The sequence below is a fragment of the Trichosurus vulpecula genome, chromosome 2 (genome assembly GCF_011100635.1).
Source record: "Trichosurus vulpecula isolate mTriVul1 chromosome 2, mTriVul1.pri, whole genome shotgun sequence".
In the NCBI taxonomy this organism is placed as follows: domain Eukaryota; kingdom Metazoa; phylum Chordata; class Mammalia; order Diprotodontia; family Phalangeridae; genus Trichosurus; species Trichosurus vulpecula.
In genome coordinates, this window is record NC_050574.1 from 442,742,054 (window position 1) to 442,769,128 (window position 27,075).

General features: G+C 38.0%; 1 protein-coding gene across 1 annotated transcript in view; it reads right to left on the reverse strand.

The window, feature by feature from the left end:
- Positions 1–27,075, reverse strand: part of URB1 (URB1 ribosome biogenesis homolog) — a 109,951-nt gene that overhangs the window by 40,634 nt on the left and 42,242 nt on the right. The window contains exons 15-24 of the mRNA XM_036745302.1: positions 22,719–22,826; positions 20,564–20,680; positions 19,852–19,990; positions 17,854–18,024; positions 16,698–16,891; positions 14,983–15,204; positions 13,210–13,389; positions 9,895–10,747; positions 8,588–8,786; positions 3,515–3,698 (exon numbers count right to left, since the gene is read on the reverse strand). Of these exons, the coding sequence (XP_036601197.1) occupies positions 3,515–3,698; positions 8,588–8,786; positions 9,895–10,747; positions 13,210–13,389; positions 14,983–15,204; positions 16,698–16,891; positions 17,854–18,024; positions 19,852–19,990; positions 20,564–20,680; positions 22,719–22,826 (2,367 nt within the window). The remainder of the gene's footprint in view (positions 1–3,514; positions 3,699–8,587; positions 8,787–9,894; positions 10,748–13,209; positions 13,390–14,982; positions 15,205–16,697; positions 16,892–17,853; positions 18,025–19,851; positions 19,991–20,563; positions 20,681–22,718; positions 22,827–27,075) is intronic.

Below are 27,075 nucleotides of genomic sequence, written 5' to 3' on the forward strand. Positions count from 1 at the left end.
TCTAGGAATAGTAATTAGAAGGAAAGATTACTGGTTGGAGAAACAGTAACAGGGATAATATACTGTATATAGCATTATCTAACTAAAGTTTGGGCTAAAATTTCATTTTTGGCAAGAATTCATAGATTGTTTATGATTTTACAGGTCAGCTTTTGCTTTAAGCATAATTTTATTCTTAAGTGCTCTGTCATGATACACAGAATTATCCCAGCAACATGAGATAAAAAAAAATTACATGTTGATGCCATGGTTTTCTGTGTTTGCAACAACAACAATGACAAAACCAACAGAAATCATATGATTATCTCAATAGATACAGAAAAATCTTTTGAAAAAATTCAACACCCCTTCCTATTGAAAACACTAGAGAGCATAGGAATAAATGGAACTTTCTTTTTTTTTAAAACTTGTTTCTGAGTTCCAAATTTTCTCCCTCTCCTTCCCCAAGATGGCATGTAATCCAATACAGGTTCTACATATACCTTCACATGAAACTTATTTACACAACAATCAAGTTGTAAAGAAGAATTAAAACCAATGGAATGAACCGTGAGAAAGAAGAAACAAAACCAAAATAAGGGAAAAAAAAGAGAGCAAATAGTTTGCCTCAATCTGCATTCAGACTCCATAATTCTTTCTCTGGATGTAGATTGCTTTATCCATCATTAGTCTTTTGGAGCTGTCTTAGCTTGTATTGCTGAGAAGAGCCAAGTCTATCACAGTTAGTCATCTCAGATATCGTGTGTCTGTAACAGTGTATAATATTCTTCTGGTTCTGCTCCCCTCACTCAGCATCTGGTCATGTAAGTCTTTCCAGGTTATTATGAAGTCTGTCTGCTCCTCATTTCTTATAACACAATAGTATTCCATTACATTCACATACCACAACTTGTTTAGCCATTCCCCAACTGATGGGCATCCCCTTGATTTCCAATTCTTTGCCATCACAAAAAGAGCTGTTATAAATATTTTTGTACATACGGGTCCCTTTCCCATGTGTATGATTTCTTTGGGATGTAGCCCTAGAAGTGGTATTACTGGGTCAAAGGGTATGCACATTTTTATAGCCTTCTGGGCATAGTGGAACTTTCCCTATAATGATAGTAGTTTCTATCTAAAACCATCAGCAAGTATTATCTATAATGAGGATAAACTAGAAGCTTTCCCAACAAGATTAAAGGTAAAGCAAGGGTGCCTATTATCATTACTATTATTCAATATTGTACTAGAAATGTTAGCTACAGCAATAAGAGTAAAAATGAAATTGAAGGAATTAGGACAGGCAATGATGAAACAAAATTATCACTCTTCTATATGATACATATGGTGGCACACTTGGAGAATTCTAGAGAACTAAAAAACTAATGGAAATAATTAACAATTTTAGCAAAGTTGCTGGATATAAAATAAACCCACATAAATCATCAGCATTTCTCGATGTTACCAACAAAGCCCAGCAGCAAGAGATAGAGAAATTCCATTTGAAGTAACTGTAGACAATATAAAATACTTAAGAGTCTACCTGCCAAGACAAACCCAGGAACTACATGAACATAATTACAAAACACTTTTCACACAAATAAAGTCAGATCTAAACAACTGGGAAAATTTTAACTGCTCATAGGTAGGCTGATAGAAATGACAATTCTACCTAAATTAATTTACTTATTCAGTGCCATACCAATCAAATTACCAAAAATCATTTTATAGAGCTAGAAAAAATAATAATAAAATTCATTTGGAAAAAACAAAAAATCAAGACTATCAAAGGAAATTAATGGAAAAAAAAAACGTGAAGGAAGGGGGCCTAGCCATACCAGATCTCAAACAGTATTATAAAGTGGTAATCATCAAAACAATTTGGTATTGGCTAAGAAACAGAATGATGGATCAGTGGAATAGATGAGGTACATAAGACACAATAGTAATGACCATAATAATCTAATATTTGATAAATCCATAGGCCCAAACTTTTGGGAGAAGAACTTACTATTTGATAAAAACTGCTGGGAAAACTGGAAAACAGTATGGCACAAACTATGTTAGACCAACTTTTCAAACCATATACTAAAATAAGATCAAAATAGGAACATGATTTAGACATAAAGGGTGATACCATAAAAGCAAATTAGGAATGTACCTATTAGATATATGGAGAAGGGAAAAATTTAAGACCAAACAAGAGATAGAGAGCACTACATAATGTAAAATGGATAATTTTGATTATTATTAAATTAAAAAGTATCTCTGATAAAGGCCTCATTTCTCAAACACATAGAGAATTGAGTCAAATTTATAAGAATACAAGCCATTCCCCAATTGATAAATGGTCAAAGCATATAACAGGCAGTTTTCAGATGAAAAAATCAAAGCTATCTATCTATAGTCATATAAAAATGCTCTAAATCATTACTGATTACAGAAAGGCAAATTAATACAACCTTGAGGTACCACCTCACACCTATCATATTGGCTAATATGACAGAAAAGGAAAATGATAAATGTTAGAGGAGATATGAGAAAATTTGAACACTAATGTTCTGTTGGTAAAGCTGTGAACTGATCCATTCATTCTGAAGAGCAATTTGGAACTATGCCCAAAGAGCTATCAAATTGCATACCTTTTAATCCAGCTACCAGAGCTGTATCCCAAGGAGATCAAAAAAAGGAAAAAGGGCCTATTTTTACAAAAATATTTCTAGCAGCTCTTTTCTGTGATGTCAAAGAATTGGAAATTGAGAGGATGCCCATCAATAGGGCAATGGCTGAACAAGTGGTGGTATACAATCATGATGGATATGATTTGTAGTATAAGAAATGACATAAACAGAATGCTTTTAGATAAACCTGGGAAGACATATATGAACTGATGCAAAGTGAAGTGAACAGAACCAAGAGAACATTGTACTTAGTAAGATCAATATTGTACGATGATCAGCGACAAATGACCTAGCTATTTTCAGCAATACAATAATTTAAGACAATTCCAAAGAACTCTTGATGAAAAATGCTATCCACTTCCAGAGAAAGGACTGATGGAGTCTGAACGCAGATCGAAACATACTACTTTTCAGTTAAGTCTGTGTTAAAAACATAACTAATATGGAAACATGTTCTGCATGATTGTCATCTCAGAAGAGGGGGTGGGAGAAGGGAGAGAGAAAATTTGGAACTCAAAATTTTAAAAAGTGAATGTTAAAAATTGTCTTTACATGTAATTGGGAAAAAAAAATAAAATATATTTTTTTTAAAAAGAAAAAAACAAGCAACAATAGCCACATATGTGCCAAAATGACTGAGGGTAGATGTCTGACTGACATTTCTTTTTCATACTAGAACACATGTCAAAGACTGCCTTCACTTGTTGACAGCAGTGGTTTTTTTGGGACACTGCTTCTTAGACTCCTGTCATTGTTTTTTCCTACTAGGTCACAGAAATGTCAGACTGTTTTAAGCGGTAATTCAGGATAATTATAAAATACTTCTTCTACCTGTGACAGTAAAAGGAACTCACCAATAACTTGTTAAGTCGTGACAACATAGACTTCTCTGCATCCTGGGTTTTTTCTTCTTTGTTACTACTGCTGTATGAGGCCGTTAGCCATTTTATACATGACCCCAACAATGTCTTTTTCCAACCATCCAGCTCTTCCACAGATTTTTCCAGTACTAATGATATGGAATCTGATACAATCCAGCTGCAACAGATGTGAAATGTCAAAAACTACAGGATTTCACCCTTATAATTTACAAAAGTTTAAAACAGGTTACAGAAGATACAAGCACACCTACAGTAACTACATATCATATGAAAGATACTCAGAGATAACATGTTCTTTTTTACTCTTTGTTAAAAACAAGAATATCACATTAAGGACAGGATTTGAGTAAGCAAAAGATAGAGGCAGCAGCATCACTGTATTCTTGAAGTCAAGTACAAAAACTTTGGCCAGTCCACAATATCTGGTGCATTGCAAACCCACCTAGCCCTCTGACTGTTTCTTCTCTTCTGGTAATATTTTTCATGGAAAAAAAAATGAACTTTAGGTGCAATAATTATAAGTAATTATTACAGAGGGCGGTAGCGTTGTATACTAGAGTTAGGAATCTCAGGACTATTTTTAAGAACTAACTCCATCATTTACTAATGTTTCTGGGCCTCAGTTTCCTATTCTGTAAAATGGAGAGAACACCTGCACTATCCATCTCACAGGACTGCTACAAGTATCCCAAGGCTCCCTCTCACCTTTTAGGATCCAATTTAAATCCCTTCTCCACAAAACTTAACCTGAACACGCTAACTTGAAAATGAAGACCTATATCAATGGTTGGTGCAACTTGGCTTAGCTAACTATGGCACCATCAATCAATAAGCATTTATTACATGTTGATGGTGATACAAAGACAAAAGTGAAAGTCCCTGTCCTCAAAGACAATACAGTGAGGAGACACACATACATATAGATACCCTGTTTCAACTGTCCATCATATAGAGACTATGGAGGCTGTTGCTGCCTCTTTAAGAGCCACAGGTGCTATTACTGTGGCTTTAAGAGCTTAGGTGGACAAAAGGGAGAGGGTAGTTGAGAAATGGACGAAAGAGAAGTATCTCTAATTATGGAGTCAGAAAGGAGGTGTAATTATCTACGAAAGATGAGCATCCATAGATAATTGGTACTATGTGTCTTTGAAGATCTGCTTCATAAACCATGGAGAGAGACGGCTGACAGCGTGAGCCTGAGAAAAACTGGCCGAGACACAGGGAGGGAAAAGAAGACGAGCTCGTTTCAACTTTGTCTGCTAAAGGAGAGTTAAGAGAGGGATTTTTCTTCATATCTTGAGAGACACCAAATGGATTAATAATAAATTTTCAGACAAGTGAAAAGAAGACAACTACTAACAGTTTGGGAGTTTAAGATGACTTCAGCAATGACAGCGGTCATCACCAATATATACATATAATAAATATACATACATACATCAAGGTACATATACTACATACATAATTTATGAAATATAACATGCTATATTATACTTACTGCTCTTGTTTGTTAATAAATTATATACAGAGGAACTTTAATGTTTATTTTTTTAATACATATATATGAGTAATTACTAATGGGGAAGGTTTCTTTGGTTCACTAAATATCTAATATTTAAAGAACTGTTGTGGGGGGATCTCAGGTACATTAATTAATGAGAAGAGTTTGCAAATTCAGCACATCCCTGGATGTCTATAAGAGCATGAAATTCATAAATTAAACATACAGCAAAGAGACAAGGGACAGGTTGAAATTCAGTGGCCTACAGGTGAGTGTGGTCAAATCCTAGGACCCGTTTACAACTGTTATCCAGTTTACCACTGGGGCAAGTACCTATAAACCTGTTACATATGTACTTACAAAAAGACATACAAAGTAATTTGGAGAGAAGGCCCTAGCAGCAGGCTTCCTGTGGGAGGTAGTGCTTGAGCTGTGTCTTGAGAGAAGCCAGGGACTCTGAGGTGGAAGTGAGGCAGGAGTGCATTCCAGGCATGGGATGGTGGGGGAGGGCAGCCAGCACCAAGGTTTAGAGATGGGAGACAGAGTACTGTGTATGTGGAATAGAGAGAAGGCCAGTTTGACTGGACTGTCAAGTGTGGAATGAAGAGTAATATATAATGAAGCCTAAAAATAAAGCAAGAGAGTTCAAATTTTATCCTAGAGGTGACTTTATACACTGGGAGTTTAGGGCAATGACATAGTTAAACCACTGGCTTGCTATGCGGACAAAGAGATATACTTGAAGAAGTACATCCAATTAAGAAGCAAGAGATGCTAAATCACTACTAACTAGAGAAATGCAAATTAGCTGAGGTGCCACCTCACACCTATCAGATTGGCAAATATGACAAAAAAAGAAAAAGATAAATGTTGGAGGGGATGTGGGAAAACTGGGACCCTAAAGTACTGTGAGTGAGTTATGGGCAGACCCAGCCATTCTGGAGAGCAATTTGGAACTATGCCCAAAGGGCTGGCTATAAAACTGTGCAGACACTTTGACTCAGCAATACCACTGCTAGGATTGTATCCCAAGGAGATCGAAAAAAGGGAAAAGGACCTATTTGTACAAAAACATTTAGAACAGCTTTTTGTGGTGGCCAAGAATTAGAAATCAAAGGGATGCCCATCAATTGGGGAATGGTTGAACAAGTTGTGGGACATGATTGTGATCTGTTGTGCTATAAGAAATGACAAGCAGGATGATTTCAGAAAAACCTACAAAGACTTACAATATTATATGATGAAGAACTGTGAATAACTTTACTATTCTCAGTAATACAATGATCCAAGACAATTCCAAAGGACTCATGATGAACCATGCTGTCTACCTCCAGAGAAAGGACTGGTCATTATCGGACTACAGGCTGAAGCATACTATTTTTTAATTTCTTTCTTCCTCCTTCCCTCCCTTCCTCTTTTGTTTTGAGTTTTCTTCTACAAAATGACTAACATGGAAACGTTTTACATGATTACACATGTCCAACTCTACATCAGATTGCTTACCATCTCAGGGAAGGGAGAGGGGAATAGAATCTGGAATTCAAAACTTTAAAAAAAATAAAGTTCCTGGCCCTAAGGAAAAAAAAGAGGCAAGAGGTGAAGGGGTACTAAGTGGTAGACATGTGAGTAGTGACAAAGGAATGGATCCAAGAGATGCTGTGGAGGTAGGTGTAACAGATATTGATCATTGAATGGCTATGTAAGAATGAAGGAGAATTAGAAGTTGAGAGGTTGCCAAACGGAGACTCAAAGGATAGTCATGCCCTCAAAAGAAATAAAATTCAGAAGAGGGGTGAGTCTAGGGAAAAGATACTGAGTTTCTGTTTTGGACATGTTAAATTTAATACCTTTGTGGGACATCCAGTAAGACATCACAGAATGTAGGAGGTGGAAGGGTTCCCTGTAGTCATCTAGTCAAACCCATAAATGAAAGGAATCCCACTATAAATGAGCACTAGGTAGTCCAAGACATACGACTAGACTAGAGTTCAGGAAAGAGACTAGGGCAAGATACATAGACATGACAAACAATAGCGAGAGATCATTAAATCAACAGAAAATGATGAGGTCACAGAGAATAAAGAGAGAAGAGGTTCCAGGACAGTTTTGGGTTATACACACAAGTTAGAGAGTGGCATAAAGGTAATATTCTAGTGAAGGGACAGTTGGACAGGTAGGAGGAAAAGATAACGCGCTGTCACAAAAACCCAGAAAAGAGAGCATATCCAGGAAGAGATGGTGGTCAGTGCATGAAATAATGCAGAGAAGTTTGGAAGAAAATTGAGAAAAGGACATCAAATTGATGTATTCATTTGAATAAAGAAATGGGGAAACAGACTGCAAAGGACTGAGAAGTGAGTGAGCAGACAGAAAGTGGTGACAATCAGTGAAGACAATTTTTTCAAGGAGTTTAGCCAACATAAGGGGATAGCAGGGACTAGTAATGGCTTTTTAATGAACAGAAAATTAGTCATGTTTGTAGACAGCATAATTAGAACCAGTAGCTAGAGAGAGATTGAAGGTGGCAGCGGTGAGGGGGTGGGGGTGGGGTGGAGAGAAGAGATGACTGTGAGAATAATCTACAGAAGAAAATGGGAAAGATGGGTTGGTCTTACTGAGGAGAAAGGTCACCTCTTCAACAGAGACTACAGTAAAGGAGAAGAAATGGAGGACAGCTTCCAGGGACTGAGTTTTAGAGAAGAGGACCTCATTCACTGTGAATGGCTTCTTTTTTCAGTAAGGTAGGAAGTGAAATCTTCAGGTACTCATACCTGGGAGGGGGTGGTATGAGAGACTTAAGGAGAGAAAAGATTGAATGAAAAGCATTTATTAAGTGCTTATATGTGTCAAGCTCTCTGCTAAGCACTGGGGATACAAATACAAAAGTGACAGTCCCTGCTCTTATGGAGTTTACCTTCTAATGGGGGAGATGCACAAGGCAATGGTGGCCAAGGAAGGGAGTAGACAGTCTAAATGCTGTGGGAGGTAAATTGGGGAGGAGTAAAAAGACTGTCTTTTTCCAATGAGGGAGCATTTCTTCCTGAAATGGTGAATTGATACTTACCTTTTCATACTGTGTCTTACATATCCAACTAGATTTTAAGTTCCCTGAGTGCAGGAATCATTATAAGTCTCTAATGGCCTAAAAAGATTTCTTTCACATAGAAATATTCAATAAGCATCTACATATCTTGGGTTTTTTTTGTGAATTCTTAATAAATTCTACCTGGGCACAGGCATATAGCTACAGGCAGCAAGTCAACATTAAAGCGCTCAGGAATGAAGATGCTAACGTGAGTCCTCTCCATGGAAGTAACTCAGGACCATGGGAGCTAAGATACTGCAAATTTCTCCCTAGCCCATATAACATGGACATATGTAGCCTTAAAATTAAAGAATACCCCAAAATTCATTTTTAACTGTTCAACTCTCCCTCCCATTCTCTCCCTAAACCCCTCACTTGTGTTCCCTTTTCTGGGGCCCATTTTAGCTTTTACATACTGAAGGGTCTTTCTGATGGGCCATGACTCATCTGTTCATCTTACCTCCTGGATTTCTCTGGCCTTTGAAGAATGCTGGGCAGCTGGTCAATGAGGAGTTTAAGCTCATTTGCTCTTGAATATGGAACCAACTTAGAAAGGACCTCTTCTTCTATCCCAAGACCCTGACGATCATCTCCAACAAGACTGTTTTGAAGCTCTCTCCACAGGGCCTTTCTCAACACATTCATGACACCTCTAGTCACTGGGGCAGAGATAAACATGAAAAAAAAAAGAAAGTCAACTACAGCTTGCTAACCCAAGCCCCACAGCATGCCCTTTTAGAACAAAAAGATTTATTTCTGGGATTACTAACAGTAAAAATCTTATAAATGCTTACTAAGACCATCATGAATAACCTCTAAGTAACCTTCCAGTCCAAAATAATTTGATTTGTTCCTGAAAAGTATGGTGTGACAGAGGAATATAAAGTAAAAACAGACATGGGCCTTCTTGTTCTTTAAAAAGAAAAATACATCATAAATGCTCAACTGACAGGCATTTATTAGGTACTCATTAGCTGACCTGATGCTATACAGAAGCACGGTGACTCACACTACTCACCAAAAAGTTACAAAATGTCAAAGAGAGATTAAATTCTACCATAAAACACAACTTGCCTACTTAACTCGTTTTCAGAACCAAATGGAAGACAACAGGATAGTAAGGGAAAGGGACCTGGGAAGGACAAAAGATTAGTCTGTGGCACAGACATAATTTCCAGTTAACAGGAACAGTCATGATAAGGCATGACTCTTCCTGTTAACTGGAAATTGCCATAAAAGCTGGGATGGCTGGAGAACAGAAGCATGGACCTTCTATAAGGCTACCACAAAGGGTACAGGCCTTAAAGAAACATGGTGTCTCTGGCAACTGTGAACATGTATAGAACTCAAAAAGTCACAAGAACCTCCTGTAACTTCATGTTATGGCATCATATCACAGAAAGACAAGAGTTCTGTCTCTAAAGCAGGAGTTTTAAAAAGTTTTCTTGTGTCATAAACCCCTTTGGCAGTCTGGTGAGGTCTATGGAACCTTCTCAGGATAATGTTTTTAAATAATAAAAGGAAATGCTAAACTTTAGTTAGAACATATTGAACATAAACATGCATTCTTTTTCCACCAGAATTCATAGGTTTCCCTCACCCAATCCATCTGCAGGGAGTCAAGGGACTCCCGGGTTAAGAACTCCTACTTTATAGAGTTTGTTTAGAATAAGGATCATACTCAGCTATAATCTAGTAGCTCAAAGATCTGGGATTTTAAAAATAAAACATAAATTATTTCCTAACCAACCCTGGAACATGGTTTACCTTTGGATGGCCGTGTAAAATCTCCCTCCATACAAGATTGCAAATAGGTATGGATGAGTGGAAGAAAGAGGCTGATGTTTTCTGGAAGGCAGGGCCCTAGGCCCTGCAAGCACCACAACTCAAAGTGTAGCAGGTGGGTACTACTTTCCTGAATCAACAAAGCTACAATGGAAAGAGAAGTTTCTGTCTTGCGAGTAAGACAATAGGTCAATAAATCTAATTCAACCACATGAACCAGAACTGGGTCTTTCTGTAAGGCTTGGAAGAATATACTCTCCAGCTCTCCAATGCCCAATGCAGGCAACAGGGCACTCATTCCCTTCACATATTCCAGGGACAATAGCAATTCTCCTTGTTGGGTCTGTTCCTGGTAGCATCCAGTGATCAACTGTTTGAGGATCTCCCCTAGACAGCTCAGATGTTTTCCTTTTTGGGGAGATTTCTTAGATCCCAGACCCAAGAGGGTCAGTTTGGGAAGGGCCAGGAGGGCAAGTATAATGTCCCTAAGCTGGGCTCCATCCATGTAGGGATGTAGTTGGTACAAAGCTTCCAGCTGAGCTGAGGGTTTCCCATATGCAGTAGGAGGGCCTGTCCTCAGGGTCTGTAGTTCTTTCAAGACACTCTTAGTAATGGCTTCCAAATACTTGGAAAGGATGTCCAGGCGACGCATGTCCTGCAGAATCGGGGCACTCACTTTCAGCAGTGAGAGGACCCCAACATTCAAGTGAGTTGCTAGGAGCTTTACAAGGACTGGATTGAGGGCATGTGAGGGGAGAGTCTGCTGCTCCAAGGCCAAGTACCAGCTCTCCAAGGTAGGGTGTCTGAAGATCACGATCAATACGTCTTCAAGGGTCTGAAATACAGCACATATAACAATATACACCAATCTGATCAGTTAATTAAATAGTTATTTCTCTGTCCTGTTCAAAAACCTGCAATGGTCCCCATACTGCCTCCCAAATAACGTACAATTTTCTTAGCCAAGTCCTTGAAGCAATTCTCAATGAGCTCTTGTAGCCTTCATTCACTACCTCCCCTAATATACTGGCATATGCTCCATTCCACAAGTTTTGCTAACGCTGTTCACATCATAAGGAACTATGCCCAAATACTTTGCGAACTCTGTCTTCTGAAACCCTACTCATCCTTTTCTTCCTTGAAGACATTTTACTCCTGAACAACACTATAAGCAAGATCTGAGGACACTGACCAGGCTTTATTTACCTAGCACAGTGCACTGATGTACTTAATAAATATTTGTGCTAAATGCTACTGAATGAAAACAAAGTTTTTAATCCACAAACAGTAGGATTTAGGAGACTATTGGCCTATGTCCCTTCCACACTGCACAAATTCACTACAGTAGAACATAACAAACAGCATTGGCTCTGGAATCAGAAGACCTGGGCTTAAGTCCCCCATCTTTAAATCAAAGGGGTTGGTCTAGATGACCTCTGGGGTCACTTCCAGCTCTAGTCCCACTATAGTCACCACAACGACTGGAATGAAGCTGTAAAATATCTCGTCCAAAACAATGGATAAAACGGAATAATTTTATTTTCAGCCTATCTACTCTTTTACCTATACTAGTTCAGGACAATTAATAGAGAAGTAAGCTTGTATTTCCTGAACTCAGTTAACTGATAGCATGAAGTGACAAATAGTTTCAAGTGGTCTATGTCAGTGGGAAGTCATTTTTGGCTTAAAAATTTGTCACAGAGGCAACTGCAATAGATAAAATAGTAATTTTGATTATAAGAAACTGAAAAGCTTTTGTACAAATAAAATCAAAGAAAGCTAGGATGGAGAAAGGAGCAGACTGGGGGAAGACTACATTAACTATCTCTGAATATCTAGAAACCAAGCAGTAGAGGGAACTCTTCTCTCTATACTTCACTTGATGAGCTGAGGCCACCTCCTGAATTCCAGTTCTGTAACACCAGCTGAATACTGGACATTTCACATCGGATGAACCATAGGGATAGCAATCTCAACATGTCTAAAACAGAACTCACTATCTTTCCTCCATGATCCCGCCCCTTCTCCGAACTTCTGTTTCTGTTGAGAGCATGGACAATTCTTTCAGTATTCCAGGTCTGTATTATCCTCAGTTCCTCACCCCGATCAGTTGCCAATGTATGTCCTGTGTATGTGGACATCTCTGATGTCGACCTCCTCCTTCTCCTTTACTAGTGACACAGTCACCAGCTTAGTTCAGCCCCAATGCCCCTTGATTGGACTAGTGCGATAGTGTCCTGTCTGGACTCCCTTGCCTCACATCTACTCCAGTCTATCCTCCCCACAGCAGCCAGAGCTATTCTCCTTAAGCACAGGTCTGACCAATATGACTCAATAAATTCCAGTTAATTCCACTAACTCCACGTCGTCTTTAAGATACAAAATCCACTCTTCTTTTCTTTTGAAGGTTTTCTCAACCTGGCCCCAGCCTACCTTTCCAGCTTCATTTGCCATTACCTTCTATCCCTGAGCTGGCCTTCTCTCTTTGTTCTTCCTACCCATCTGAAGGCTCCTTGTCAGACTCCTTTGCTAGATCTTCCAGATCACACCCTCTAACTGTAGGCTTCCCTGGGGTTCTGTTTGAGAGTTCTTTTCTCTTCTCCCTCTATACTACTTTACTTGGTGATCTCATCAGCTGCCATGAATTTAATCATCATCTCTATGATGATGATTTTCAAACCTACTTCATGTGTATGGCTGAGTACACACTACAAAGTCAGAAACAAAAAATACGATGCTACTGTTTAAGCAGTCTTGCTAAAAGCTATTCCTATCTAATGGAGTGACACCGAGTTTCACAGACAGAAGCAACTTTCTTTCCTTCCTCATTTCCAAAGAAAGAGAGAAATTCAAATACTTAAAAAAATTTCTAGTTAGAAACAAAAGAATGATTATAGATTAGAATTTTTCTACACCTTGTTGGAGGTAGCAAATGTTATGTAACAAATACTTCCACAATGTCAGTTAAGTGATCTGCAGAAGGCCCAGATCTTATCAAATCGTGGAATGAGATCCAATTGGGCTTGCTTCTTAAACCCAATCAAACCGTAAATACTGAGCTGGAGTCTGTGCAGGACCAATTAAACATCCCACTTTACATAAATAACAAAGGGAAGAACAGCTCTATTTGTGTTCTCGGAGCAGCAGTTCTAGAAATATTTACAACCCAAAGGCTCCTCCAACTCTGAATCCTTTCTTTGATTCAGGCTCCTATAATTCAGGAAAAAAAAGGTGCTCATTTCACCTGTCATAAGAGAAAATTGCTTCCACGTGGTAAAATCTCAAGAGCATCACTACCTTATCATTGGCTAACTCCAGTGTAGCCAAGGACGCCTCATCCAAAAAGAGACCCGATTCCGCCTGAGCAGCCTCATGTTTCTGTTGGTTACATGTGTCCAAGTGAAAACAGCGCCTCAACAGGTGGCTGAGCAAATTCATGAAGAGCTGAAGCAGCGCAGGACCTGACCTTTTACCAAGCTGCGGAATAACAAACATAATTGCCTTTTAGATACAGTGGAAGAGGACAGGCAAGTAGGCTAAAATCCTTTCTTAATATCTAATACTGATTACAAAAACTTATTTTGCCTAAAAGGAGAAAGGAGACATAAGCTAAAACCCAAACTAAATAACCACATATGTAACAGAGTAATAAGACATGGAAAGACAAGGGACAGATCTCTGCTAGTGATCCACAATTAACTTAAGAACTTGATTTGTTTTCCTAGCCTGAGAAACTGGGTTCAATTATGTTTATCCTTCAGAGATCTACTGAGAGAACAGACCAGGAAAGCTTATAAGAGAGAAAGAGGCAATAAGAATTATTAAAAGCTTATTATTGGGGCAGCTAGGTAGCACAGTGAGTAGACCAACGGCCCTGGGGTCAGGAGGACCTGAGTTCAAATCCAGCCTCGGACACTTGACACACTTACTAGTGGTGTGACCTTGGGCAAGTCACTTAACCCCAACTGCCCTACCTTCCTCCCTCCAAAAACAAGACAAAACAAAAACAAAAAAGCTTATTATGTGCTAAGTACCAGGGATACAAAACTATACACACAAAAAATAACCAAAATGGAAGGTAATCTCAGAGGGGAAGGTAGTGGGCACTGGAAAGTGAAAAGGAAGACTAGGAAAGATTTCATGCCATATGTAGAATTTAAGCTGAGTCTTAATGGAAACCCGGGAAGCCAGGCGATAAAGAAGGGGAGGGAGAGCATTTGAGGCATGGTACAGCCACTGAAAAGATATAGAATGTCACCAGTTGAGTTTGTTCTTCCCAAATGTCAACTTTATGACCACAGTCCAATTTCAAGCATCTAGTAGAAGACAGTCAGGCAATGGGCACAAATTCTAAAGAAACACTTGGTAACCAATAAATCAGGACACCGGGAATAACCTGGCACTGACAGTTTCAACACTAGCACATCAGGCCTGGCAAAAGCTTGGCTTCTGAACCTGGCTCTCCTACATCTGGGGAGCCACCTAGCAATGCTAAGGAAGACGTACTCCTGAAAGGCAATCACCACCATCTTCCCTTCTCTAGTATCTGGCTTTGGCCTCTTGTTTATGATGTAGTACTCAGCAGTGTTCTACATACAATAGGCACTTAATATTTGTTGACTGATTATCAATAAGTAGGATGGGCATCTGGTATAGCAGTAAAACATACGTCTACGTGTCAAGAGACCTGATTTCAGTCAATCAGCATTTATTAAGCAATTACTGTGTGCCTGACTTAGGCACTGGGGCTACAAATAAAGAAGTGAGAATCCTTCTTCTCAAGAAGCTTACATACTATTGGGCAGGTGGAGGGGGAGGAAATATATGTTCACAGATAAACAGTATGTAATCTCCTTTGTAAAATCAGAAGGCTAGATTAGATGATCCTTAAACTCCACCACAGCTGTAAAATTCTGTGATTATATGAATTAACTCATTCTACCTGAACATGTCCTTGGAAAAATAAACTTTTTTTTTGAAGGTTACAGATTAGTATAATTCTAGTTTGCCCAAAACTTGATTCCCCAAAAAGTCAGAGGAAAAGAAGAGGGTAAAGAAAAGCAGCTTCACCTTGGCAAAGTTCTCCACAGCGGTTCTAAGATACAGCATCACCTGCTTCACAGAGAGTAGCATCTGCTGCGCTGGAAGTTGAGCAATCATTTCTCTCAGCTTCTCCTGGATATTCTCTTCTAACAGGAGAGTGCTCCCCTTCTCATAGGTACCTGTTAACAAGGCAGAAAATGCAGAGCCAACCACGAGTGATGCCTCAGCGGGTCTGGTAGCTTGAAATTCCTTTGGGAAAACAGCAAAAGCATAAAGAAAAAATCAAAAGGGAGACAAAGACACCGAATCCCAAACTTCAACTGATCGATGTGAATATCCAATTCTTTTTATAGTATAACTGTGATAATGTACTAACACATCAAGCTTTCATATTACTATAAATGCAGTAATGATATAAACACTACAGTAATTACTGTAAATATAGTAAATAATGAATAAAATTGATGTGATAACATATGATACTTACAGATTTAATTATACTTTGTACCAGGAATAGTTAAAATACTATAATTAGGAATAGTGGTAACAGAATTTATAACTAATATCCCTTTAAAAGAAATCAGTAATCCTTAACTTTAATATGCAGTATAAGAATAAGAGAAAAAATGGAATAAAGATGAATTCTGAAGCTGCTAAATCTAATGAACCTATTCTTTCCAATGTAATTAATAAATTTCCACCTTCACCTCACCAGGCTTTCCAAGACTACCCTATAAGGATATTCTGGATGTGACTTCCTGACTCTCATGAAAAGAAAGAACACAAATTTAGTGGAAATTTGACAGAAGTATTTAAAGAATGCCCTTGACAGTGTATGATACCCCCACTTATTTAGCTGTTTGCTTTTTACTGAGTAATTTAATCACTATGAATCTACAAAAGGGCTCACATCAATGTCCCAAATGCACAGATTTTGTTGAGTAACTTCACAATTTTAATAAAAAGTAAACGTCTATCTAAAAATTGATAATGAAGTAGGGCAAATGTTCTGAAAGACCCATGATCTGAGTTGATATTACAGTATCATGTTACAAAGAGGAGTTAATCCTCAACTAGAGAAGACAATTAATTCTTTCTTTTCAGTTCCTCAAGTTTAGCAGGCCTTGGCTGTTTGTATTTCGGCAGCGGTGTGGAACTATTAAACTCAGATAATCCAACAATGTGTTGGTCTCCTTTAAGAAGTTTAATCCAAACATATGTTTGTTAAAAAATCCTTTAAAATCCTGTCCCTCTAAACAAGGGCTTCTCAACCTTTTTTTTGTGTCATGGATGCCTTCGGCAGTCTGGTAAAGCTTATGGATCCCTTTTGAAAATGTTCTTAAATTACTGAAAGTAATGTTAACTTTCAGTTAGAGGTTAGTCAAAATAAAGATACAATTTTTTTACCCGTCCAAGTTCATGGACTCTTTGGGAGTTTCCGGACCCTGGGTTAAGAACCCCTGCTCTAAGTAGTAGTGGTGATAAAGCAACTACTATTATTAGGGAGTAATGGTGAATTTCATTTCATTTTATATTTTTGATGTATCTGTGCCTTTTTTTCACCATCTACAAAATGGGCACACTATTTGGTTCCCTATCAAGGTATATAACTTTTTTGTAACCATGTATAGCCTGCAAGAAAAAGAGTATCTACATACATTTTAAGATAGAACATAAATTTCACTACTAACCACATTTTTTTTTGTAAAATTATACACAAAATAATTGCAGGTATATCTCACCAAAGTTTCTCTGGCTTGCTCAGGTATCCACAGGCTGTAGTATTTGTTGAATTGGTAAAGTCGGGCACACAAAGATGTGTTTGAAAGCTGTAAATTGTCATAAGACTGAAGCATCAGACAAAGAGCCAACGGATCTCTCTGTGTATGCAGGAGGTCTGTCAGAACAGCTACCAGATATGCCACTATGCTTTCTCCTACAAAGGCAATTACACATTTAGGATATTTACCCAATAGAGCCTGAGACTAATCATTTCAATTTTCATCACATAAATATATAATCCAATTAACTTCAGGCTAAAACACAGCATGTTCAACATAGTTCAAATGTAGTTATGTGGCACACCCCTAAAAATGCCCCTTAATCAATCATTAATCAATGTATTTTAAAATGATTTGTTCAAATAACCTATGATCAAACCACCATTAACAAGACAGTGTGAAAGACTAGCGGAAATAAACTACCTACTAGATGCACCCAGAAAACCGGACGGCTGGATTCAGGAAGATAACAGTTTGAATCTTGCCTCATACGTTAGCTGAGTAAGTCACTTAACTTATCCTTCTCACACCACAGTTTCTTTTGTAAAATTAGGTAATGATGACAACTACCTTGCAGGGTTGCTATGAGGTTTATATGAGATAACACAAGCAGGTGCTTTGCAAATCTAAAAGTTTTTTTTTTTAAAATGCTGGCTACTATCATTATTATTTGTGACTTCCCAAACACATCAGTCAGCCTAACATAACTTAATCAAAAAAAGATGTGACTTATTTGGGGTAGAATCCAGCTCCTGGTGATCACTGCCTCTTTTCCTAAAGATTAGGTGCTAAACCACTCTCTTTAAATATTCACCATATTTACAGACCCCAGTTCCTTAGGGAACAGAAACTGAGCCCCGTTGACACATGAAGTGAAACAAAAGTCACATGTAGTCATCTTGTATATGTTATGTGCCTATGGAAATTTATAAAATGTAGGGAATATCAGCTGAAGAGAGTCAGAACTCTTATTGCTTCAAGCTTCCAATAAGTATTTCCAGAACTGAATCGTCCCTAACAATAAGTGCAGCGTACAATGGGTTTCCCTATCAAACTATTACCCCACAAAGACATAGCCACCGTTAGGCAGCTAAGATGCAGGGCATAAAAAAGGTACCTGAATCTTGTCCAGTCCCAAGAAGTGACCTATTCCTGCTGTCCAGAGCTGCAGGGACTATGGCACTGAATGGGAATGTCAGCAGGATCATATCTTCACTTAATGAGAACCCAATTTCCTCATCTAAGCCTTCGCTGTCCTCCGTGAGGATATCCACCATATCCAGGATATCTACAAGAGAAGGAAACAAGAAATTATGAAATTCAAATAAACAAAGCTACAGGACTGAAATCCAAATGGTTCCATGAGGAAGTATAAACAAGAGAATGCAAACAATAACTGTTTGGGAACAGGAAAGACGAAAAGCTTGATATGATACTTCATCCATTACAAAGAAGAATTTTGACTTTAGGATCTCAAGACCCTTTTCCAAATTAAAGCAACTCTGAGGTTCCACCTCACACCCATCAGACTGGCAAAGCTGACAAAAAAGGAAAATGACAAGCACTAGAGGAGTTACGGGAAAACAGACACATTAATAGGCTGCTGGTGAGGTTACACGTTGACTGGCCATTCAGGAAAGCAATATAGTACTACCTCGAAGACATCACTAAACTGTGCATATCCTTTGACCCATTGATAACACTAGGCCTATTTTCTAAAGAGACCAATGCAAGAGAAAAAGGAACCGTGTGTACAAAAATATTTATGGTGGATCTTTTCCTAACAGAAAAAAACTACAAACTAAGGGAGTGCCCATCAAGTGGAGAATGGATGAACACATTATGGCAGATGAATATAATGGGCTACTACTATATTGTGCCATATGAAATGATAAAGGGAACTGTTTCAGAGGAACCTGGGAAAACTTGTATGAACTCACGAAGAATGAATTGAGCAGAACCAAAATAGTTTATACAATAATAACAACAATGCAAGACACAAATCACTTTGAAACTCATAAGAACTTAGATCAAAACAATGACTAACCATGATTCTAGAGAACCAGAGATGAAACAATGTTACTCACTGCCTGACAAAGTAATGGTGGAAGAATAAGACATTTTTTCTGATGTGGCCAATGTAGGAGTTTGTTTTGCTTACCAAAAATATTTATTAAAAAGATTTTGTTTTTCTTTTCTAACGTTGGGGGTGGGTAGAATAGCAGAAGGGAGCGATAATTGCTTTTGGTTAACTGAAAAAATAAATTAAAAAAAAAAGACCCTTGCTTAATAAAATACATGATATTTAGTTGAACTGATAATATAAGCTTTCCCTAGTGTGAAATTCACAGAAGAGACTCTGGGGGAGAAAAAAGACAAAAAAACCCAAAACCCACCCTTAATAATTTTAAGTTGCGAATTAAAGTGAGAAAAAATAACAAACATGAAGTAATGACTAGAGTGTTGGCCTTGAGGACACAAAGAATTAGGTTCACATTCTGTTTCTGACACACTGTAACTTAACTTCCCAGCAACCAGATAACTGCCTAACACTCTAAGTTCCTGAAGCGTTGCCAATCTGCACTGACAGAGAGAGCATTCCCTTCATCATATCAACATTCCCCTCCAACAAATTAAGGTGACTAAGCTTGTCTCTATCAAATAACACAAGGCACTTGCATTTGCTATTAAATTTCATGATAAAATAATAAATGTAATATTTATTTCATTCCTACCACTGACTGACTCCACAACTGGAAAAGTTATGACTTTGGCAGATATGACACAGGATCACAGACTAAGAGCCAAAAGCAATCATCAAATTCTACAATCCCATAATTTTAGAGATGAGGAAACAGGAATCCAGAGAGGCTATGTGGCTTGCCTAACGTCATGCAGGTTTAAGCCAGTGAGCTGAGATTCAAACCCAGGACTCTTAACCACAAATTGAGCATATATATCGAGCATCATACCATTCTACAGTTAACATTCACCTTTAATGGAATTGCCAGGAAGGATTAAATTTCTCTTTTTTGCTCTACAACAGCCTTCTGTAATTTGATCTTTACAATCTTGGATTAAAGCCAGAGAACAACGGTGACACGTGAGTACATACCATCAATGTGGGATACAGGTATGCTAACATTATCAGCATCTTGCTTCATCATAGAGGCTTGCAGTGTGCTGGCTTCCTGAACAAAGTCAGCTGCCTTGTCTGTGTATGAAGAGGGATTTGTTACCAATTGCAACAAAACCTGCACATCAAAGACAAACAACAAGACATTATCATTGGCTATATGGGCAAGTACAAAAAATGCTAATGTTCGAAAGCAAGAATAGATTCCTAGAGACGTTATCTTTCTACCAATAGAAACAACTTTATTAGCAGTTTTTTTTCCCTTTGTTGCTGGTTTTTCCTTTATTATCTGTGGATATTACTCTACAAGTACTATACCATTTTAAGGACTATAATACCATTAACTTGCTGAACGAATAGAGCTTTCAGATGGACATGCCTACAAGTCATTGACCCAGATAGGCCACCGCTGTTTTCCATTTGTGACACCACTGATCTTTTAAGCCATTCTGCCAAATCCTCTAGGAGGTTTTCAGCAAGCTTTAACAGCAGCTTCATGATATTGGAATAATCAAGTAGCACCATGAAAGGAATCTAAATTTTTTGTTACACTGCGGAAATTTTCTAAACCAAAATTTAGTCTTCATTTAAAAGCTACTTTAAAAAATTAAGGTTCTAATTGTCAAGAGGAAAACAAACCAAAACTTGATCCATCTCCTTTTACATTTAGGGATATGAAAGAAGACCTTACACATTCCAAAAATTGAATCACTGCTTCTTTTCCCTCTTCCACTGTGTTATCTAACTGTTCTAACCACAGTTCTAGTTCCTTCCACGTGTACTCAAATACTCCAGTGTCACGCAAAATCTGTCAGAAAGAAAAGATTCAAGTGAACAAAAGGAAACTAAATTCTAGCAAGACAAACACATCTCAAACATGTTTTGCCTTAATGATGCTCCCACAAAATAAGCAAACTAAAATAGTATCCAGTGGATAGAGTGCTGGACCTGGAGTTAGGAAGACCTAAGTGTAAATCTGGCCTTAGATACTTATTAGCTGTGTGACCCTGGTTGAGTAACCGAACGAGTCTGCCTCAGTTTCCTCATCTGTAAAATGGGGATAATAACAACACACTCTAGATAGTATCAGATGAGAAAATATCTGTCAAATGCTTTGCAAATCTTTAAGCGCTAAATAAACACTAGCTTCTATGATAGTCATTATTGCAATTATGATTGTTAAGCGGATAAGAACAAGATTTTTTGAATCTAGAGAATTTTTTTAACCAAAAGTCATTTTATTTTAAAGATTAGTGCTTAAAAATAAATAAATACCTACACCAAGTGGGTTAATAACAAGACTATTTTGTTCTCTAGAATGGAAAACTCAGGCTCTCTCACTCTTGTTGCTCTTTTTTTTTGCTTAGCTCTCTCCAAAACGAAAAAAGAAAAGCCTTCTGCTTCCACTAAGAACATTCTCTACATGGTTCTCTGCTAAGATCCAAGGATCCAGGTAAAGAAGTCTCCTTTCTAAGAGTAAATTTCTTTTGCTATTTCACCGTCGCTCATGCACATTATAAATTCTACTATACACAGATTATCCCTCTATTTATTCTTCCCCAGTCATGGCACCACAGTGCTGATTTATATTAGAACCCATTAAACTATGTATCATAGAAGAGAATCTAGGCGAGGTCAAGGCTATCTCAGAGCCCAGAGAAACCTCACCCCTAAAGTGGTACTATGGCATGGGCTCTTATAATAATAATAAAAAAGTAATAAATACTGTATGCAACATAGCAAAAACCTATTAATTCAGATTGAAATTTGTGCTATTTCACTCTGGATTGGTCTGAAACTCAACTCAGAAGCCGCTAGGTAGAGTAGTGGATACAGAGCTAGACTGGGGAGCCAGGGATTCCTGGGTTCAAATTCCACTTCAGATCCTCAGTAGCTTTGTGACCATGGGCAGGACAATTAACTTCTCTCTCAGCCTCAGTTTCTTCAACTATGAAATGGGGATAATAACAGATGTACCATTATCTTATAGGCAGTTGTAAAGATTAAATGAGATAATAAAAATGAAGTATTCTGTAAACCTTAAAGTCAGGGGTGTGTAAGAAGCGCTTTAACCTGTTCCTGAAAACCATTCGTTGAATTTTCAGAACAAGCATTTACACCTCAGAAATCAGCCAATGCTACTAATACATGCTAATACATCCAAGGTTGACTGATTGCTTTGAGTGCCTTAAAAAAGTGATGGAAAAAATGTCAGCAATAGAGATTAAATATAGAAGTGTATCATGTGCACACTTTTTTCAGAGAACTTGTTGTTAAACATTTACAAACATACTTCTGCTTGCTACATAAACATCAATTATGATGATGATTTATAGAGAATCAGTCACAGAAAATAAGGCATATGGGAAGGACCTGCAAATCTGTAAGCATAAGAAAGTTCCAGTTTTACAATTTCCTCTAACAGTGCAAACTGCAATCTATCTATGTCTTAGTAGATAAGTTCTAGGGAGTTGTCTGAGCCATAGAGATAAAATGAGTTGCCCAGGGTCACACAGCTCTTAAAGTCAAAGGCAGAATTTGAACCCAGATCTTTATGACCCCAAGGCCAGAATCCTATCCAGTATTCCACGCTACCTTTCATAAAAGATGGAAGCACCTTAATTTATTGCCTTGATCGAAGACCTGGGGGTTCCTGGGACATAGAAGAGTGTTCCTATGAATCATTAAAGAGTTCCTACCAAGAGCATCTTATCTAAAATTGAAACATGTAGCAGAAAAACTTATTTTTAAGCTTAGCTTTAAAGGCAACAGGAGCTTTAATACTCAGCAGCCAATACATGATGAAATACAAATATCTCAAATATAAAACAGTGGGAAATGCTTACCTTCATAATCAATAGTTTTGTTGATGCTTTGAGTTGTGAATGTTTACTGGTCACAAACATTTTCATCAGCAAATAAAACACAGATCTTTCTCCACCACTTAGACTTTCCTAAAGGAAGAGGGGATATAACATTTTAGGCACAATTTACTCCTTCTGAAACAACCTAGAGGCTGAGGCCACTCATGAAAGAGAAGCACTGTACATTCCTGACAAAAAAACAAACAAACCCTGTTAAGCTTGCATTTTTAACTCAAGATTCACCGTAGTTTTTAATTAACGAGGAAGCAACACTTCACAATGTAAAGCTGAAGAGAGTTCTGCCAACCAAAGTGAGGAGGTAAATAACATTAGATATGCAGAGGGTGAGGAAATTAATTGACAGTGCCAAGGGTTCCTCCCGATGTATTGATTTGTGATTGATTCATTATAACTCCAACTTCCACGGAAATAACTAGAAGGACTGATCTGAAAAAAACTGTGAAGGTGATTTGGAGAGCTCTGGAACAGGGAAAGACAGAGGCTGAAGTTGAAGGGAAATGTCAAATTTGTAAGGATTTTGGAATTTAAAAGAGAAGGACGAGGCAGAGAAAAGCAAGAGCTAAAGGACAAAAAGAACCAGAGAGGAAGAAGGTACAGAGGGACCTGAGATGAAGAGGACTCGACAAGAAGAGTGGTAAGAGATCAAGCCTGAGTAATAATAATGACAATACCAACTAAACTGATTTTTATTCAGGGCCATATGAATAAAAATATAAAAGGATTATTTTACGGAACTAGAAAAGAAAGAAATTCATTTGGAAGCATAACAAGTCAAGAATCTCAAGAAGAATAATGAAAAAAAAATAATGAAAAAAATGAAAGAAGAGGGTTTAACACTACCATATCTCAAACTATAAACTACAACAAAAACGGATCCATTTATCCCCACTATCATACTGTATCTATCCTCCCTTTCACAGCTAAACATCTTGAGAAGACTGTCTGCAATTAGTGCCTCAACTTCCTTTCCTGCCGTTATCTCCTTCATTCTCTGTGATCTAGCTTCTGACCTTATCATTCAATTAAAACTGCTCTTTCCAAAGTTACCAGTGATCTCTCGATTGCCAAACTGGCCTCTTCTCAATCCTCACCTTTCCTGACCTCTCTGTGGACACTGACATGATCCATCACTCTCTTCCCCCTAGGTTTCATGCTGTTCTCTCCTGCTGCTCGTACCGGTTTGACCGCTCCTTCTCAGTCTCCTGCGCTGGATCTTCACTGAGGTCATGTCTACTGAAGGTGGGTGAATGACGAGGCTCTGCCCCAGGCCATTTTCTCCCTCTATACAATTTCACTCGGCGGTTTCATCAGCTCCTATGGATGAATCATCACCTCTATGTAGGTGATTTTAAGATCTACTTGTCCAGCTCTAACATCTATTCTAACCCCCAATCTTATATTTCCAAATGTCTAGTGTACATTTAAACCGAATGTCGCACAGCCAGATTTTAAACTCAACATATCCTCCTCTCCACGCTGTTACTCACACAAGACCCTGCATTTCCAGAGGCTCTTCTCCTTGCCTGGAATGTTCTCCCTCCTCATTTCTGCCTTTTTGTTTCCTGCAAGTCTCAGCCTTTCTTAGCCCCTGCTAACGCTGGTGCCTTATTGATACAAGGCCGATTGTCTCAAATACATCCCACACGGATCTTATCTGTACACAGTTGTCTGCATGCTGTCTCCACCAGCAAGTTTTGAATGCCTTGAGGACAGAGACTTTCTTTGTTTCCCCAGGGCTTAGTATAGTGCCTGGCGTATAAATAAGCGCTTAATAAACGTCCATTCATTTGATTCGAAATAATTAATAAATTAGAGAAATGACAATTAAAGCGACTCTGAGGCTCCATCTAACACCCATCAATCAGATTGGCAAAGTCGATAAAAAAGGAAAATAAAAATGCTTGATGAGTTGTGGAACAACATACGCATTAGGACAGCCAGGTGGTACGGCGGATAGTGTACTGGCTCTGGAGGTAGGAGCACCTGAGTTCAAATCTGGGCTCAGACACTTACTGGCTGTGACCCTGCTCAAGTCACTTAACCCCAAATGAAGGAAGGAAGGAAGGAAAAAAACACATACGTTAATGAACAAATGGAAGAGCTGTAAATTGGCCTGGCCATTCCGGAAAGCAATTTGAAACTATGCTCAAAAAGTCACTAAACTATGCAAATCCGCTGAACTCAGTGATATCAATACTAATTGACCCCAAAGTGATCCAAGCAAGAGAAAGAAGACTCATTTGTACAAAAATATATATATATATATATATAAACATAAAAAATATATAACACTGCATATTATAATATGTGTATTATACAAAGCCTACCTAAAACATGTTACATATGTGTATATGTGTGTATGCATACGGATATGTAGATATCTATATATGTATGTATATACCCGCACACACGTGTGTGTGTGTATAACACACAGAGCTCTTTCCTAGTAGCTGCAAACTAAGAGGGTGCCCATCAACTGGGGAATGGCTGAATAAATTATGGAATATCAGAAACCATAAAGGGGACAGATTCAGAGAAAACTGTGAAGACTGGTATGAACTAATAAAAAGTGAAGTGAGCCAAACCAAGAGAACAATTTATACAACAACATCGTAAAGAGAAAGAACTTGGAAAGACTTAAGATTTCTGATCAAAGCAATAGCTAACCAGTATTCTGGAGGACTCATTATAAAATATGCTACCCATTTATGGTCAGAGAGGAGAAGGAATTTGTGCATGTTTATTGCCAAGGCTTTATTTTTCTTTATTTCTCAAGGGGGAGGGACAGAAGGAAGGGAAGAGAGAATAAACAAATTTGTTAATTGAAAAAGAAAATGTAATTTTTCAAAAGAAATACTAGCACTCAACTAGGATCTTGATGTAGGATGGACCGATGACTGAAGTGAGCAGAACTAGGAGAACATTATACACAGTAACAACACTGTGCGATGATCAACTTTGATAGACTTAGCTCTTCTCAGCAATGCAATGATCTGAGACAATTCTAAAGGACTCATGATGGAAAATGCTATCCACAACCAGAGAAAGAATTATGGAGTCTGAATGTAGATTGAAGCATACTATTCTCTCTCTTTTTTCTTTCTCATGGTTTTTCCCTTTTGTTCTGATTCTTCTTTCACAATATGAATAACGTGAAAGTATGTTTAATATGACTGTACATGTACAGCCTATATCAGATTGCATGTTGTCTTGGGGTGGGGGAGGAGAGAGAGAGAGTGAAAAAAATTTGGTACTTAAGATCTTGTAAAAGTGAACGTTGAAAACTATCTCTGTACGTAATTGGAAAAAATAAAATACTATTAAGTGGGGGAAAAAAAGAAAAAGTAGAATCCTGATGTAGGTCCTTATTAGAGAAGATACATTATACATTCAACGCCACAAAGCATGCTTTGCCAATCAAAGTAAGCAGTTCAGTATGAACTGTGAACAAATGATTCCATCAGAAGTAGGGAAGAGAAAGTAATAGAAATCATCCCTAAGTACATGGGAGTCTTCCTAATTATGAAAATTCTTCTAAGGAAATCATCAAGCATATCATTTTCCCAGGTCTAGCAACTTCGTACGGCTTGATATCCTTGTTGTGTGAGTTCTCCAATAATGAAAGTCAGCCTCAGGAAGTTAAACCCAAGTATCAGTATACTTAGCAGTAAAATGCCACACTATTCTCAAGTATTTCTTGAGATTACTTAAAAATAATCTATCTTAAAAAAAAAAATCTATCTAATATCACTTCCATGCTGTCAATTCTGATGGATAAACATTACCACATTACTATGTTAAAACTGAATTTGGTTTTTACAGGCATTCTAAGGGACTTCTTATTGCCTACTAAATAAGCATAAACTTGTAATTTTGGCATTCAATGACCTCCACATGGTACAGTGGAAAAAGTAGTAAATTTGGAGTCAGAGGACCTGGGTTAGAATCCTGGGTCTGCTACTTATTACCCATGTGACCCCAGCAAGTCATAATCTCAGGGTCTTCAACTATAAAACAAAGCAGTTGAACTAGAAAAAGTCTACCTCTACATCCAAAAGCCTATGATCTTACTGACACTATGGCTCCAACCTACCATTCTAGCCTTCTGTCATGGGATGCCCTTTCACGTACATCTCTGTACAACTCATTTATCTGTCCTCAATTTGCCTTCTCTCCCTCTCTACACCTTTGCTCCTGCTAGTCTCCATGGCCAGAAGGGGCTCATTTCTTCCTCGTCATCTCTACCTGTTGAAATCTTCTTTCAAGTTCCAATGGAAGTGAACCCATCCCCATAAAGGTTTTCCTGATCCTCAAGCCT